We start from the raw sequence: 18,470 nt of genomic DNA, 5'->3' as shown, positions 1-18,470 counted from the left end.
CATTTCTGTTTAGCGTATTCGGTCAATTTTTCTATTGTATGTATTAATAAAAAAAAAAAATAATAATAATAAATAAAAAATCAATCCGAGAAAATGACAAGGGTACTGCGGGCTCTTTCGGATTACGGCGCAAACTATTTGAGCTCTCCTATCGTCCCCTCTCATTTACCCAGCTTCTCACTCCGCCCACGCTGGCACCTCTCCCCTTACCACACACCCCTGCCCACTGCATCTGCCCCCCCCCCCATCACCTCTCCGCCCCGTGTTCCCAGTTCTCCCCCCCCCCCCCCTTCTTCCTCCTGCCTCTCCAATGCCCCCCGTGGAGGGGTAGTGAGTGTGGTGGCGGAGTGCCCGCGACCCGGCGGTCTCCGACTTGCCTTGTCCCACGCCTGCGGCGGTGGTGAAGTGATTCTTCCAGCTGTTGGCTTCTCCATCTTCTGGAATTGGTGGGTGTTCTGATGCGGGGCTTGGCCCCTTCCCCGGTTAGTGTGCTTATGGCTGCGTTCTGTGCAGTGTTCGTCCTTTTGTTTCTGTGTGTATGTTGAGTTTGGTCTCTGGTTGGGAGTTGAGTACGTCTCTTCTTGGGTTCTGGCTGTAGGTCAGTGGTCTGAGCAGCCATCAGTTGAATGTGTATTGTGTGGGAGACCAGAGTTCCAATCCTGCTTTCCTCCTCTATTTCAGGGTGCTTTGGTAGGGTATCATAAAAAAGTTTAAAAAAAAAATAAAAAATGTTTTCTGCGGTGAGTGCTCTTTTGGCCTTACGCTCTGGGTGGCCGGGGTTTGGCACACTTGGCTCCTGCGGCTTGTTCCTTTTCCTGATTCGGTGGGTGCCGCCCAGTTACGGTTTTGTTTCTTTTGGTTTTCTCCCCCTTTTGTTTGGTTTATCTCTCCGTATTTTCCCAATCTCTGGTAGGTATGGGACTTCTGTATGTCGTTTTGGGTGCTTTAGCTGATGTGTTCGGTGGGTAGGTTTTGCTTGAGTCTCCGGGGGTAGGTTCGCTTGAGTCTCTGTTTGCCTTGCCTTGTGAGTTCTTCTGTTCGTGGTGGTATTCCGGAGGGCGATTCTCCTGTGTTCTGCGCTTGTGGGGGTGTGGTTTGTTGTTGCAAGGCTGACATGCAAATTGTGAAGCGTTCCATATTTGGTGCTCGCTTCGGCAGCACATATGTTAAAATTGGAACAATACTGAGTAGATTAGCATGGGTTCCGCATGCCGCGTTGGCGTTGGTCTGCTGCTTTCCTGTGGTCAGGGTGTGATTGCGTTTTCTCTGTTTTGGTTTCTTCGGGGCTCGCTAGGTGCCCTGGTTACGGTCCTTGCTGGTTTCCTGATTGTTCCACGTGGAATATGGTTCCGGGCGGAGTTTTTTCCTCCAGGTTGTCTCTGGCCGCCGAGGGTGTGTGGTATCTGTGCCCCCACATATGTGCCCAGGGTGCGCTAAGGGCTGACGTTTCAGCTGTTTGGGTTTTTTTCATCTGTCGTGCTGTGGACAGGCCTGCTTTCTGTCCCCCGTTGCAGCTCACGGGAAGCTCGCTCTGTTTCCGGATGTGGCCGGTTTGGTTGGTTGTTGGTGTGGTTTGGTTTCCCAGTGGTGCTGCTGGGTGGTTTAGCCCTGGGTCTTGGTAGTCAGTAGGTTTCTGTCATGCTTGGGTTTTGTTAGCGCTTTTGCCTTGGTATTGGTTGTGGGACTTTGAGTGCTTGCTTCGGCAGCTCAGGTTCTGGACTTGTAACGATACTGTGTGGGTTGGCTTGGCCCCTGCGCTTGGTAGCGCTCTAATTTGGTGTTACTTTTCTTCTTTTCTGGGGTGCTGTGAGTGATCGTGGCGTGTTGTCGGTCTGGCATTCGGGGAGTTGTCACTGATATTACTCTTGCGGATTTCTTCTTGTGTTCGGCTTGTTGTGCCTAGTGCTGCGCTATTTGGAGTTACTACTTATTTTGGGGTTGTGCTCCCTGGGGTCGGTATTGGGTGTTGACGCTTTGTCTCGTTTTTCTCTGGCAGTGGTTCCGGAGGTTGCTCCCTTGGGCGGAGTCGGAAGGTTTGCCTGTGTGGCTGGCCCGTGGGTCATCGTGGAGTTTGGTGTGTATTTCTTTGTCTGCTTTGGTGGCTCCTGCGACTTGGTCACACTCACGGTAAGGCGTTTGCGAGTGGTTGGTGGTGTGGTGGCCGGGATGTCTACAGTGGAGGGGGGTCCTGGAGGTTCCAAATGTGTCTGTGGATAGGGGATTTGTTTTTGGTACCTGGAATGTCCTATGTAGTAACCTTCCGGGCTCTGGTGTTTATTCCTATTTCGTTTTCATATGATGTGATGACGGAAGTTGACTGCTGTGTCACCTCTCCAAGGAGGTTCGAGATTTGGGCTGTGTTCTCTGTGCATCCAAATAACATTCTTAGTACATGACGCCGGGTATCTTCACCTGTTCATGTTAATCACCTTCTATTCAAAAAAAGGAGAAAACAGGTGGGTGGCTTTCCCATTGTGCTGCGACCCAGTGGGGTGCGGTTGGCGCATGGCAGGGGGTAATTTTTTCTTTTCTACTTTGCGGTCGGTGGGATGTTGGTGCGTACCTAGGGGCTGGGCCAGCGAGACAGGTGGCCTTGCTGTTGGCGAACGGTTTTTCCTATCAGTTTTGGGTCACTTGGTGGCAGCTGCGGGTCGGATTTTTGGTTGTCGCTTTTGCGTCGTTTTGCTCATCCGAGGTTTGCGCTGGCTTTTTTCGGGGCTATGTGGATGGGGCACTTCCTTTCTCCTCATCTGGGACTGGGGTGTCTGTTTTTTGGGTGCCTATTTTGTGCAATTTGCGACACAGTAATAAAAAAATAAAAAAATAAAATAAAATAAAATTATAAAAATTAAAGGCCCTCTTTTTTGTCCGAGACTGCTTCGGCGATCCAGGTAGCGCAGCTTGTGCTGCATGGGGGTCAGCGAATGACAGTTTTTTCGGGTTGTCGTCCTATTGCTTGACGGGCGGCTGTGAGGCGCCCCCCCCCCCCACCTTTTTTCTTTTTTGCTCCACGCCCCCGATTATTCAGTTTCGAGTTTTTTGTCTGTTTTGAGTTTTGCTTTTCTTTGATACGATGGGGTGTTGTGAGTTTGAGATTCGCCCTCTTTTGTATCGGGGCCGGCGGGAATGGCTTGGTTTCCGGAGAGGGTAGCGCAGCGTGTGGGGCGCTGGCGATCTGCATGTTGCGTTGCTATTTTCGCCCAGTTTGATGTTTCCCATATTTGTTATGTTTTGCGAGTGGTTTTCCGCAAGGTGGTGCGAGTGCTGCGGCTCTCTTCGATGTATGGGTGAGTCTGAGCGATGTGTTCGCACAAGAGTTATTAAAAAAAATAAAATAAATAAAGATTAATAAATAAAATGAATGAATACAAATTTATATAAGAAATTGGTCCTGGCGGCAGGTACCTCGGTTTTCCTGGAGAGGAAACGTGTTGGGCGGATTTCCTGGAGAGGAAATGTGTTGGGTGTGTCCGGGGGGCTGAAGTGGCCCCAGGTGTTGGCTATCCAGTATCTCTTGGGTGGGGGTCGGAGCCCAGTGTAGGGCAAACTGGTCTCCTCTGTGGCGGTAAGAATACGGTGAAAGCGGGGTCAACCCGGGGTAGACCTCCACACAGGACAGTGTGGCAGCACCTCTCGGGTTGGCAAGAAGCCAATCGGTGTCTTTGTTACAGTTAAATTGTTATTTATATAAGTAATTTTATAAATAAAGCTGTGGCCGATCCCCACCCATAAAAAGTTGAATTGTTGTTGTGTCAGTTATTATTTAATTAATTATTGTAATAAGGGGGAGGGGTAGTTATAGCCTGCTAGGAGCTAATTGGGTCTCAACAGTCTGCATAATACCCATGGTCTGTGTGTTCCCCAATGAGACAAGCGAGAAATGCTCGTTATTGTAGTATAGGTGGGGTAGGGGTTTTGCTTGATGGGCAGGTAATTCAGATGCAGGATAACTTTATTGCAGCGGGCAGAGCGGCGCCCCCATCAAGAAGGCGCTCTGTGGTGACCCTGGCGTTCTCTTGGAGGGAAAACCTGGGTCCTATATATGGTAACAACAGTCCACACTTTACTGAAATCTGTCATACAACATATCACCACCTGTACCACGCGTTTTAAACGTCACAACATTCTTAATTCTCTGGTCCTCTGTCCACAATTATGTATATTCTAATCATGGGCATAATGGGGCACCTAGGTCATAGAGGGGCCCGACGTGGTAGGTGGGAGACCTGTTACACATTTTACATTAGGGCCCATCCCTAACCCATACTCTGCATAGAGTCTTAAGTAAACAAAACATGGCTGACATGGATCACGTTTTCAAGAATTGTTACCAGACTTTATATTTCCTTGTCTTGTTCCAGTTTAGTCACTACTTTTACCTTTTCTTCTATAGTTCCCAAGGTTCTTCAGTAATTCTTCTACATCATTTTTTAAAAGGTTTTGGCTTAACTGGTTTTACCACTAAGAAGAATGTTACACAGGACGGACCTTCTACCCATGAGCAATTCATCTTCAGTGGCCACATTCCATAGACTAGTTATGTCACCAGACCTTTAGAAAGTCCTTAAAAGTTGTCCGAAGGAGACGGGTGATACAGGTTTACTTGATCAGAAGCAAAGTGTGCCTTAAAGGCCTCATTCACACTACGGAATTGCTGCGTAATTCCGCGGTGTGAACTTTAACATTAGTGTGGACGGGTCTCCGCGAGACCCATTCACAATGCGGAGTTTCAGCGGCGGACATGTTCATTCTTTGCGCGGATTCCGCGAGCTGACCATAGCCGTCAATGGTGACGGCTCAGTGCCCCGCGGCCCTAGCGCCGAAGTATCCCCGGCGGCGGCCGCCAGGCGGAATCTCCACTCGCAGAATTCAGCCGTGAGAAATCCATAATGTGAACGGGGTCAAAGTGTTCCTCCAATGTTCTGAGCACTCTTATGAAAAATTACTATAGTGCAGAACTGTGCATTAGGAAATGCAGCTTCCCACTTGGTCTCCATAGGACCTAAGTCCAGCACTAAATTCAATATGAAAATTAATATTGTGCATAATGCTGTGCTATAGGGATTTTCCATAAAAGTGCCCACAACATTGGAGGTGCACTTTAAAGAAGCCTTCTACAATGCACAAAGGGACAATGAGCAATAAAACAAAACGATAGAGTCCAGAGGCCACTTCTGAACAACTTGTCTTCCATAGGAGGTTTATTAGGGTCATTCTTATCTACTTTGCTTAATAACAAGACTGCCCAGGGTATAGCACCACGACCTCCCAGCGTATAGCCTTGCGATGGCCCCGGGGTATAGCCCCGCGACCGCCCCGCGACATAGCCCCGCGACATAGCCCCGCGACATAGCCCCGCGACCGCCCAGGGGTATAGCCCCGCGACATAGCCCCGCGACCGCCCAGGGGTGTAGCCCCGCGACCGCCCAGGGGTGTAGCCCCGCGACCGCCCAGGGGTGTAGCCCCGCGACCGCCCAGGGGTACAGCCCCGCGACCGCCCAGGGGTACAGCCCCGCGACCGCCCAGGGGTACAGCCCCGCGACCGCCCAGGGTATATCCCCAAGACCGCTCAGTGTATAGCACCAAGACCGCTCAGGGTATAGCAAAAACATTGTCGATATAGCAACAGGACGGCCAAGGGTACAGCAACAAGACTGCCAAGGGTAAAGCAACAAGACCGCCAAGGGTACAGCAACAATACCACCAAAAGGTACAGCAACAAGACCGCCAAAGGTACAGCAACAAGACCACCGTGGGTACAGTAACAAGACCACCAAGGGTACAGCAACAAGACCACCAAGGGTACAGCAACAAGACCACCAAGGGTACAGCAACAAGACCACCAAGGGTACAGCAACAAGACCACCAAGGGTACAGCAACAAGACCACCAAGGGTATAACACCAAGATTACCCTGGGTATAAACAATTGCAAGATTGCTCAGGGTGAGGCACCAAGACATCTCAGGTCAAGGATGTCCAGCAATTTAAGATACTGGGGCCTTGTGTGGCAGAGGGGCTTTTAGGGACAACCTTCATAGTCTTCCAGGAAGTTGTTCCTCTATATTCTTTTCCAGGGGTGTTATCTGAACCGTTGACGTATTAGGACCATACACAGAGACGAGGCGTTTTGTTTGACCAGAACAGATACGGCTCCCTACACACAGCTATTCAAACTGAGCCCGGCCTGACGTGGTACCGGGCTACATTTCAGGGCAGCTAAGGTGACGGCAGCCGCCATCTTGTTTATGTCCTTTCAATCATTAGTGTTGCTCGCGAATATTCGCAATTCGAATATTATTCGCGAATATCGCATATTCGCGAATTCGCGAATTTCGCGAATATAGCGCTATATATTCGTAATTACGAATATTCGTTTTTTTTTTTTTTTTTTTTTTCTTCACAGTACACATCACAGTGATCATCCCTCTCTGCTTCCAGCTTGTGTGGTGTAAAGAAGGCTGTAATACTACTGTGTGAGACTGGCGTGCGAAAATTCGCATATACGAAAATTAGCATATGCTAATTTTCGCATATGCGAATTTCCACATATGCTAATTTTCGCATGTGCGTATTTTCGCATACGCGAAAATAAAACGAGGGTATAACGAATATGCGAATATTCGCGAATATATGACGAATATTCGTCCATATATTCGCGAATATTCGCGAATTCGAATATGGCCTATGCCGCTCAACACTATCAATCATATAAAACATAAGTCATACAAACACGTCCCTAATTTTTCTCATTTGTCGCTGGGATGGCTCGGGGCAGCTCCAGAATAGGCCATACATAGTGTGAAGCTATTAGTAGTTATCACCCAGCGCCTGTAGATAAACTTATCTCTGTCTGATAAAGTAAGCAAGCTTATGGCGGCCATCTTTATTCACACGCATCGTCGTTTTTTACTGCAGATTATAGCATTGCTGATAAGACTCCACTGATATCAATGGCCACTGATTCCATAATGATGGGAATATTTTTTTTAATTTTTTTTTTAAAGATACAGTATCCCTTTTATTTTAGGGTTTTAGTGTACGCACCCTTTACACCCTTAAAAAAAAAAGATGATCGAAAAATAAACAAACAATTTATTTATTTATGTATTTATTTATTTATGTATTTATTTATTTAAGTTATTTATTTATTTATGTATTTATTTTATTATGTATTTATTTATTTATGTATTTATTTATTTAAGTTATTTATTTATTTATGTATTTATTTTATTATGTATTTATTTATTTATGTATTTATTTATTTAAGTTATTTATTTATTTATTTATTTAATGAACTAAAATGTATTTAATTTATTTATTTAATTTATTTTTCTTATTTATATTTTTAAAGAACCACATGTGTAAGGGCGGGTGGGTAAACCTTTAGATCGGTGTTTTCCAACCAGAGTGTCTCCAGCTGTTGCAAAACTACAACTCCCAGCATGCCCGGACAGCCTTCGGCTGTCCGGGCATGCTAGGTGTTGTAGTTTTGCAACAGCTGGAGGCACTCTGGTTGGGAAGCACTGATCTATATTGTAATGCTCCAGGGCGTTCACTATGACGCTGTTCTCTCTTATCTACAACAAACCTGTATTCAGTCCCCGGAGTCTAATCCTCGGGGGGCTGTGGTTATTGGCATCTAACCGGAATGTTCACTGACCTTAGATATCCTCCATGTAAACAGACACAGACCTACCTGTAGATATGGATCCCGAGAAACAGAATATACAGTGCTACGCATATCATATCCTATAACATTATTGACAAAGTCCAAAAAAAAAAAAAAAAACCTTCAGGCTACCCTTAAAGGGGTACTCCGGTGGAAAACTTTTTTTTTATTTTTTTAATCAACTGGTGCCAGAAAGTTAAACAGATTTGTAAATTACGTAATCCAAAAAGAGGCACCATGGAAACTCCACAACAACTACCAGACAGGTGAGTGAATCTAAAACCATTCTAAAAACAATGTAGAACTGGGGGGGGGGGATTACAAAAGTGCATATAATTCGGTCTTATCGTTAAAGGGGTATTCCAGGCCAAAACTTTATATATCTTTTTATCTAAAATGGATCCCTGACCCGGGTCTGGACCTGCGAGCACCATAATACATTTAATATAATTTTTTTGGATGTGCTGTTTTCCTACAACTTATATATATATATATAATCTCAACTGGCTGTGGAAAGTTAAACAGATTTGTAAATTACTTCTATTAAAAAATCTTAATCCATCCAATAGTTATTAGCTTCTGAAGTTGAGTTGCTGTTTTCTGTCTAAGCGCTCTCTGATGACTCACGTCCCGGGAGCTGTGCAGTTCCTATGGGGATATTCTCCCATCATGCACAGCTCCCGGGACGTGACATCATCATTGAGCAGTTAGACAGAAAACTTCAGAAGCTAATAACTATTGGAAGGATTAAGATTTTTCAATAGAAGTCATTTACAAATCTGTTTAAAGGAGTAGTCCAGTGGTGACTCAGTGGTGAACAACTTATTCCCTAGGGGATAAGTTGCAGATCGCGGGGGGGTCCGACCGCTGGGGCCCCCTGCGATCTCCTGTACGGAGCCCCGACAGCCCGCGGGAAGTGGGCGTGTCGACCTCCGCACGAAGCGGCGGCCGACACGCCCCCTCAATACAACTCTATGGCTGCCTTCGGCAATCTCCGGCTCTGCCATAGAGATGTATTGAGGGGGCGTGTCGGCCGCCGCTTCGTGCGGGGGTCGACACCCGCTATCAGGCCGGAGAGCCAGAGCCCCGTACAGAGAGATCGCAGGGGGGCCCAGAGGTCGGACCCCCCGCGATCTCAAACTTATCCCCTATCCTTAGGATAGGGGATAAGTTTTTCACCACTGGACTACCCCTTTAACTTTCCAGAGCCAGTATATATATATATATATATATATATATATATATATATATATATATATATATATATATATATATATAAAGTTTTGCCTGGAATACCCCTTTAAGACCTAAACAGCCCTTTGCGTCCAGGCATAAAATCCACCTAGTCTCCTTCCTTAGCAGAATTTCATCCTTGTTCCATCCTTCGCGAGCGTACTTGACCCTTTCAATGCCGGTAAATTTGAAAGGCTCTGATTCTCCATTATGTGCTACAACTATATGTTCAATGAAGCGCAGGGGTCCTGTCCCGGTTTTTAGGGATCGAGTATGCTCACCAAAAGACCTTTGTTCCATCGGATACGTGAGCATACTCGATCCCTAAAAACCGGGACAGGAGCCCTGCGCTTCATTGAACATATAGTTGTAGCACATAATGGAGAATCAGAGCCTTTCAAATTTACCGGCATTGAAAGGGTCGAGTACGCTCGCGAAGGATGGAACAAGGATGAAATTCTGCTAAGGAAGGAGACTAGGTGGATTTTACGGCTGGACCCAATGGGCTGTTTAGGTCTTAATGATAAGACCGAATTAAATGAACTTTTGTAATCCCCCCCCCCCCCCCCCCCCCAGTTCTACATTGTTTTTAGAATGGTTTTAGAATCACTCACCTGTCTGGTAGTTTCCATGGCAGTGGAGGCAGGTACTATTTAAGACACCGTTCTGAAACCAGCGACGTGTAAGCCTGTTGAAGCGCGAAGTATCGCGAGAAACGGACCGTAGCTTGTAGAAACACACCTGTATGAGCGTCTCCGCACTGATGTATGGGCTCGTGAAATAAAGGACACGTTTTGCAGCATTGGTGAGTGCCCTGTGAATTTCTGTCTCGTCTTGGAAGTTAGATTTGTAAATTACTTCTATTAAAAAATCTTAATCCTTCCAGTACTTATCAGCTGCTGTATACTCTAGAGCAGTGTTTCCCAACCAGGGTGCCTTCAGCTGTTGCAAAACTACAACTCCCAGCATGCCCAGACAGCCGTTGGCTGTCTGGGCATGCTGGGAGTTGTAGTTTTGCAACAGCTGAAGGCACCCTGGTTGGGAAACACTGACCTGGGGCATTGGGGTTATGTGTACATAAAAATAGTCAAATGTTTTTTTTTTTACTTTAAATGATATGCATGACATGTAGTCATGCTGGGAGTTGTAGTTCTGCAACAGCTGGAGGCACCCTGGTTGGGAAACACTGCTCTAGAGGATGTTGTGTAGTTTTTTTTCAGTCTGACCACAGTGCTCTCTGCTGACACCTCTGTCCATGTCAGGAACTGTCCAGAGCAGGAACAAATCCCCATAGCCAACCTCTCCTGCTCTGGACAGTTCCTGACATGAACAGAGGTGTCAGCAGAGAGCACTGTGGTCAGACAGAAAGGAAATTCAAAATGAAAATAACTTTCTGTGGAGCATACAGGAGCTGATAAGTACTGGAAGGATTAAGATTTTTAAATAGAAGTAACTTACAAATCTGTTTAACTTTCTGGCACCAGTTTATTTAAATAAATAAATAAATTTAAAAAAAAAACATTTTCCACCGGAGTACCCCTTTAAGGTTGTGTTCACACATGGAGGATTTGTTGCCGATTTTCAGTTAAGTACTGGTGGATGGTGTTCTTTGTAGCCGATTGTTTACTATGGCTGAACTCTTTCTAAGCAAATTCCTCTTTGTACCCAAATACAGACTAGAGGCAGAGTGCTCGCATAACAGAACCCGAGAGTCCATGGATAATGCCAGAGTGCCCCTATAAGGCTATGTTAGAACCATTTTTTTTTTGTTTTTTTAAAGAGCCAAAGTGCTACATATGGCTATGTTCACACAGATTAGAGATCACGAATAGACCCAATGTAAACATAGCACTGTTTGAACGCTGGCTATGCAAGCACAGAGGTATATGTAACAAACAGGAATCACCGACAAAACTAGACCTCTGGTCAATTACAATAAAGGGCTAAAACTTAGCTTTTAATAATACACGCATAAAAGAGAACTCATGCTCACACATAGCTATGCACAAATGTATGGAAAAATATATATAAAATATGGAAAAAAAAAAACACCTTATAGCTGTGCACCTAACCCCAACCTGAATATGCGTGGGTGTCACAAGGGTCCCAGGGCAAGAACTGAACAGTAAGTACTCTGGTACAGATGGTATAATGGACTATACTATTGGGAGACACAGGAGAGACAAAAATCTGATACTGATACACAAGAATATTCCCCTCCAATAGATATTGTATTTTTTCTTTATAGGAGATGGAAATACGGGGATGTGCTCTCTAACTCTGTCCCACCCGCACCAGCTGTCCCTGCCTTTTTAGGGACCCACTTCCTTAACAGGGTGGCCTCAACCACGATGCCGTTCCCTCACCTAATATAAGTGAGGGAGAAAACTACAAACCAGACAGATGAGGTAATGTAAACAATATATAGTGATCCCTGGAGCCCTCGGGACCACGGATACAGGGATTCAATACCACACACAAGTGATAATAAACAAAAATATGTACAAAAAATAATTTGTACAAAAAAATATGGTCAAGCCCTCATCAGGGAATAAGATACCACAGAATATATATGTTCAGACGCGTTTCCCCTGTCTAGAAAACCACAGGTTCATCAGGGAACAAAATAGACCATAGTATAGATGTATGGAACAATGAACGGACAGTAACAAAGATTTGAAACCTTGGGGTAACAAGGTAATAGGATTTACCAACAATAATGATGCCCTCATATATATACAATGCAGTACCAATGTGTTAGACACACCCAGTTGGTATTACTAGTGTGAACACAATATAAACTGACATCCACAGTAGCTCTTAGTCACTAGTCTGATTTTAAGTAAAACTAGTACAAAGTAAATAAATAAAGGAACTGCCAGGTGTGTAATGGCACATGCTGGGAATACTCATCGGTGTCAGTAGTGCCCATGGTAGAGCATCACAGATGCCGGAATCAAATCATTGCCCTGATGGTGGACAATGGCGGTCGGCTCCTCCATTGTCCACCATCAGGGTGTGGTGACCCACGGTGTATGGCAGGACCACAGGGTGTAGCGGTATAGGTGGTGGGGCCAGATGCTATTAACTCCTGGAGCAAGATGTTGTTAGCACCTAGTGTTCGTGACGCCAGAGTGGTGTTTGGGTACCGGAACCACACGAACGGTATCTCCGCTATTCCAATGGCTAGTTAAGGAAAGGAGAGTCCACAACCAGTTAAAGAGGTTCTCCGGTGCTTAGACATCTTATCCCCTATCCAAAGGACTGATTCGGGGACTGATTACAAACGGGGTGCCGCGTGCAAGATCCCGGGGGTCCCCAGCGGCGGGACTCCCGCGATCAGGCATCTTATCCCCTATCCTTTGGATAGGGGATAAGATGTCTAAGCACCGGAGAACCCCTTTAATGGAGGTTTTACTGAGTTCAGACAGATGGAATTATCTTCACAACTAGGTCAGATTCCCAGAGAGGTGGCCAGGAACCCAGAAGGACCTCGCAGCTTTCTGGGACCAATTAGACTTGTAATAGACTTTAGAGATTTGACTTCAGGCTTGACTATAGACTGGACTTGACTATTTGTAGTGACAGCAGACATAGACTTGTGACTTACTGGAATGACTGTAGCTTTGTGGCCTTCCAGATGCTGGTCACTCGCACTGAGATCTCTGGTGGTTGCTGTGCTCAGTAGCAGGTGGTAAGAGATAAGAGCTTGAATTGTAATGGCCGCCCCTTTATGTAGTGGGGGGGGGGGGGATTGGACTAAGGCCCATTGGTCAAGCTGCCTGTCATAGGTTAAGCTGGTGCTCTCTGGGTAACATCATGTGACAACATAACATGTGACAATCTCGCAGGTCCTTTAGACTATCTATACATTAGGACACTGACTACAATCCTATGACAACAAATGACAGTCTATAAACAGCAGGGGTGACACTGCAGGAGAGCCCCCAGGTCACTGAGGGACTCAACCTGACAGGGCCTAAGTGTAGTGCAGGACCATGTCCTGTACTGGGACATTACAAGGGCAATGATCTGCATCCCGCATCTGTGATGTCAGGATTCTCTTTTCAGAATTTCCACAATTTGTACAGAATGGCGGATATTCCACTGTGTGGACATAACCTAACAGAGACTAGAGCTTCCATATAACAATGCCAGAGTGCACTTATTAAGAAGACAGAGTGCCTGTCAGAATGCCTCATAAAGCCAGAGTGCCCATATAACATTATAAATGAGAATCCCACCATATATCTCGCCATCCAGGACAAGGATTTCACATTGGGGGCCAGGAACTTCAGACTAGCCATGTTCCCTATTTATCTTTCTATACTATATCATAGACTCTTCTGTGTGTCTTTTATATATTATTTGACCGAGGAACACACAATTCTGTACAGTGTAACATATAGGTGACCCCATCCATGGAACTATAAAAATAGTGCTGTATAATAGAGCTAAAAATAGAGCTATATATAACCATAATTTGCATGTTACCTACCTAGAATACCAACCACAATGTACCCGAGAATAAACACCATAAACAGGATACAACAGATGATGTCTGTGCAGCTCCTGTATGGAGAATAGAGACAGTCAGTAAGATAAACCACATGCAAACTGCTTCATTTTTTTTCATTCATAAGGCCGGGTTCACACTGCAGTATATTAGAGGTATACATTGGCATGCTGACACATATAGTGGTATACTCGCGGTCCGCCCGTTTAGTTTAATGCACTGGCATTTGGATAAAAATTATTATATTGCTTGGGCCTGCGTAAAAAAAAGAAAAGAAAGAAAAGCCGTACTCACCAACCGGTCCGCTGAAACTCTCGTTCTTCTCTGTCCGGTCCCCCGATCTTCTGTTTTGTTTCTAATTTTTTGATGAGTGCTCAGAGCAGGACCTGCTGGGTCAGCCAATCACTGGGCAAGACAGGACACCACTGTGGCCAGTAATTGGCTGAGCCAGCAGGTCCTGCACAGAGAAGACAGAAGCATCGGGGGACTGGACAGGGAACAGGAGCTGCAGGGGAACAATCTGGATGTGTGTACTAAATGAAACAACAGCATGGCACCAAACAACCTGTGTCGCAGCCTATGACCAGCACTTATGACTTACACTCTGTGGGTGAATTTTGCCCTGGACAGACAATGCACTCACCGATTTTTGATCGGACCTTTGAACTTTGGGTCATATTTCGCTGGTTCACCTATGAGGAGAAGAAAGATAGTATTAAAAGGATTGTACCTATATGTTGAGAACTATGGCGTGAACCACCAATTTCTCTCTTGCAGATGTCAGTGTTCAGATAGACTGTCCTCAAACACAATAATTGTCGCTTGTTAAAGTCCAGGTTAAGAGATCCCCACAAAATATTTTGGTAAAGGACTTCTGCCAGCTGGATTTGGTGGGATCCTGTGCAAGAATCTTCACAAACATTTTGTTAATTCTGGAGAATAAGGAAACTGCCTTGGTCGTTACAAATTACTCCTCTACTCTTCTACTGTCTTCACAATCATAGGGCAAAGCTATCCGCAGTATAATATGTTTTGTTGCCCATCCAGCCTTGATCGCTTCTGTACTCTTCTTCTACTCTCTTCTACTCTCTTAGCTATGCTAAGTATAATGTGTTACCTTGCCCTCACCCCCTATCCTTAAATCACTCCCATGCTCTCCTTTTCTCTCTTGCCAAAAACAGGCCAGCCTCAGTATAGGGTGTTAAATTGTCCCCATTTCCCTAAATCACTCCCATACTCTTCTATTTTGTTTCCAATCCCCGGACAGGGATATCATCATTATAAGGCATTACATTGCCCCCTTCATCTTTGATCACTATCATACTCTTCTTCTACTCTCTTCCCAATTACAGGGCAGGGCTATCCTCAGTATAAGGTGTTTTATTGGCACCTTCATTCTTGATCACTGTCATACTCTTCTATTACTTAGTTCCCAATCACAAGGTAGGGCTATCCTCAGTAGAAGGTGTTACATTAATCCCCTTTACTCTTGATCATTCTCAAACTCTTCTTATAGTGTGTTCCCAATCCTAGGACAGGGCTATCCTCAGTATAGGGTGTTACATTGATCCCCTTCCCCTTTGATCACTCTTGTACTCTTCTTCTACTCTCTTCCCAATCACAAGGCAGGGCTATCCTCAGTATAAGGTGTTACATTGTCCCCTTTCCCATTGATCACTCTCATACTCCTCTTCTACTCTCTTCCCAATCACAAGGCAGGGCTATCCTCAGTATAAGGTGTTATATTGGCACCCTTCTTGATCGTTCTTATAGCCTTTTTCTACTCTCTTCCGAATCACAGGGCAGGGCTATCCTCATTGCCCTTTCCTTTTTGATCTCTCCCATACTCTTCTACTACTTTGTTCCCAATCCAAGGCAGGGCTATAATCACAGTAATGTGTTAATAGTTACATATTTTTGTTCTTATCAGGTAATTACCATGAAATTATACTCGTAACCTTCAATTGTGTTAACAACCTACATTTGTCATATTCTTGGCTGTGTTTTTATGACATGCACTTTCCTCAGGTATCGTATACCAGGGTGAATATAAACAGACGGCTAACCAAAAGGGGAGGTGAAGCGGGCTGGTGTCCAAGGAATGGGCAAAAGCCATAGGGCCCCCTCACCTCTCCTACAGAGGATTACTATATGTGCACTGTTTAATGGCTTTGTTCAGAGACTTTATATTATTCCTATTTCTGCACTTTCTTTCTACGATCTCTTTATTGAGAGAGCTGTTGATTGGAGATCAAAGAATTCAACCCTACCCCATCTCCCAACATAACCGTGCCAAGCCGAACGAAAAATACTCAATGTTTACAATAATGGTTGAATTCAGAGAACCGAAAACTGGTCCACCAACCGCAGCCATGGACATAACTTCCTACTACCAAAAAAACAACCCTTACAAACAATGGAAGATGCCCTCACCGTTGGAGAACACCCCCCATGTCTCCCCATCTCAGTAGGTTCAATCAGTAGACATGGTAATCTATGTAGATTTACTGTGACATCATGGATCTCTTTTTTCTCTTCTCTTAGAAATAATGCCAATATCCTATATTACACAAAAGCCTTATAAATGTTAACAAAAAAACACTCTTTAAAAGTGCAACATCCCGCGCATACAACACAAAATAGACTTATAAAAACAATTAAAGATGGAAAACCATCAATGGAGAAAGTAGTGGGATCCCTATGTATTATATGAATTACATCAACTAACAAAAGGGAAGAGGGTTCAAGCAAAGATATCACAAAAGCCTTATAGTTTGTGTGGGCAGATGTTGGGGCTTGGTGGGCAGAACACTTCAGACCCCTCAAAAATAAGATGTTCTCAGGATGAGTAAGATACTGAGATCTCTAGTGATCAGGTAGAATCTTTGAGGAGAAACTTGTCAACAATATATGTTTATATATATATCGCATATAAAGTATTACAGTCAATGGAATGTCACGGCCTAGCTTAGTCCTCCAGAGTAAGAGATGCTCCTTGTAAATATTCTCCACTGTAGTATATTAAGGGAACTTTCAGACTCCCTAATTCTTGAAGGATACAAAAAATCTTAAAAGGGCTATTCCAGGTTTTATTAACTTTTTGTCTGTCATGCCAAGTTATGTCTTAAGTACATTTATCTGCCTTACATGTGTGGGATCCTTTGTCTTTTCATGGTCCCCCAGGTTCAGCATTCTTCCGGTCTGTGTATGACTGTTGTCTTAAACCTTTCCCAGGATCCTCTTTGGCTTGAGACAACAGCTGATCACAGGGGGCTTTGCTTCTTCTCTTCTTCCCTGACAAGCCAGCCCCCCGATGACGTGTGCGGTCTAGCTGTACGTGCCGGCGTTCAACGCGTCCCCGGTGTCACGTGGTCTTAGCAGTCTGCAGACGGCAGGGGACACATTGAATGTTGGCGTGGCGGTACGTTCAGCTAGACCGCACACATCATCAGGGGGCTGGATTGTGAGGGAAGACAAGAAGAAGCCAAGCCCCCTGTGATCAGCTGTTGTCTTGAGCCAAACAGGATCCTGGGAAAGGCTCGAGACAACAGTCATCCAGAGTGCAGAGGAATGCTGAACCTGGGGGGACCATAAAATCCCAAAAAAGGGGTTGATCCACCCCACACATGTAGGGCAAGTAAAGCACCTAAGACATAACTTCACAGGCACGATATTGAAGAGTTAATAAAACCTAGATAATCCCTTTAACTTTCAAAGGACCTTTTAGTTATTTATTTTTTATTTTTTTATATTCCTTATGGAGAGTGTTGCAACTGCTTTGGTTTCCACTTCCTTCTAGTCCCTGGGGACCTTTCTGCGATGTCCTCACTACTGCCCCCACCCTCTTGATTTCAGCCTTTGTAAACTAGATAAAAGCTAAATATACGTTTCCGTGTTTGTACAAACATTGTGTATCAAGTGGGTGTGGAACCTCGGCCGTCACCGAGAACAAAGACACAGAGTTATATTACAGGTAATGAATGTGCCAAATAGAGAGTCAATGCCACCTCTTCACCGGGTCATTTACCCCTCCGTCCCCTTTATTACCCCTCCGCACTTTCTTATTTCGGCTTCATTTCTCTCTTTGTGTCTCGGTGATACCCTCAGGCTATAAGTCTTCAGCCCTGTGTCGGTCTCCATGTTATCTTCTCACCCTCATCATGAGTCACATGGAAAGTGGTGGCAGGACCCGGGTGTTGGCGCCATGTTTATTGTTATGGGTATTGGAATGTTTAGTGCAGGAGTGATAGTACTGGTGAAGAGTATTGAGCAATGCTCTGCAGTGTTATCAGTACAGGCAAGGTAGATGGAGCAATGTGCTGCCTGGTATAGGAGTATTGGAGTTCAGCCATGTTCACACAGTGTATTTTGTTGCTTGTTTTACACTCAGAAGGAGCTTCAAATTTTCAAGCTTCTTTTTTGTTGTTGTTGTTATTGGAACTTTTTCATGCACAATTTTTGTCTTCCAAACTTTGTAATGTGATGTCCCAGTACGGGATGATGTGGCCCCGTACCGTCCTTCTGCCCTGTCAGGCAGAGCCCCTGTATGTCCCCAGGACTGCCCTGCAGCATACCCCATTATGTATATAGGTTTGCCTCATTGAATGTACGGTTGCTTTAATGTTTGTACCACATGATGGTTACCAGAGGGCTCCAGTGACCAGGTGACCCCCCAAGTGACCTATGGGCTCCTTGCACAGCCCCCCTATATAACCAGGGGAGGGGCGGCAATCTCTCTCTTAGCTCGTCTCTCTAAGCACATTGCTACTTCTGCTGAGGTCCAGTGCAGTCCAGTTGTTCCAGTGTCTGTGTCCAGAACATTGGAGGCCTAAAATCCTGCAGCCACAAGTCGGTCATCAGTCAGTCAGGTCATCTTATTGTCAGTCACCATCTCTGTCAAGTCAAGTCCATCTATAGTCACTGTGGCCTGCACTAAAGTCAGTCTAACTACTGCAAGTCCCAGCAAGCCTGCGAGGTCCCCCTGTGTCACTGGTCACCTCCCTGGGATATTTGGCTGAGTGTAGTACATGTATATGTATATGAGTGTATTG

The 18,470-nt window shown here is 45.1% G+C and overlaps 1 protein-coding gene across 1 annotated transcript in view; it reads right to left on the bottom strand.

The window, feature by feature from the left end:
• The window catches only part of SLC44A4 (solute carrier family 44 member 4), a 74,294-nt gene that overhangs the window by 32,760 nt on the left and 23,064 nt on the right, over window positions 1-18,470 (bottom strand). The window contains exons 2-3 of the mRNA XM_056537973.1: window positions 14,063-14,111; window positions 13,402-13,475 (exon numbers count right to left, since the gene is read on the bottom strand). Coding sequence (XP_056393948.1) covers window positions 13,402-13,475; window positions 14,063-14,111 — 123 coding nt within the window. The remainder of the gene's footprint in view (window positions 1-13,401; window positions 13,476-14,062; window positions 14,112-18,470) is intronic.

This window comes from Hyla sarda, chromosome 9 (assembly GCF_029499605.1).
Source record: "Hyla sarda isolate aHylSar1 chromosome 9, aHylSar1.hap1, whole genome shotgun sequence".
In the NCBI taxonomy this organism is placed as follows: domain Eukaryota; kingdom Metazoa; phylum Chordata; class Amphibia; order Anura; family Hylidae; genus Hyla; species Hyla sarda.
Note: the sequence above shows the minus strand (reverse complement) of the source record. Positions and strands in the feature narration are given on the sequence as shown.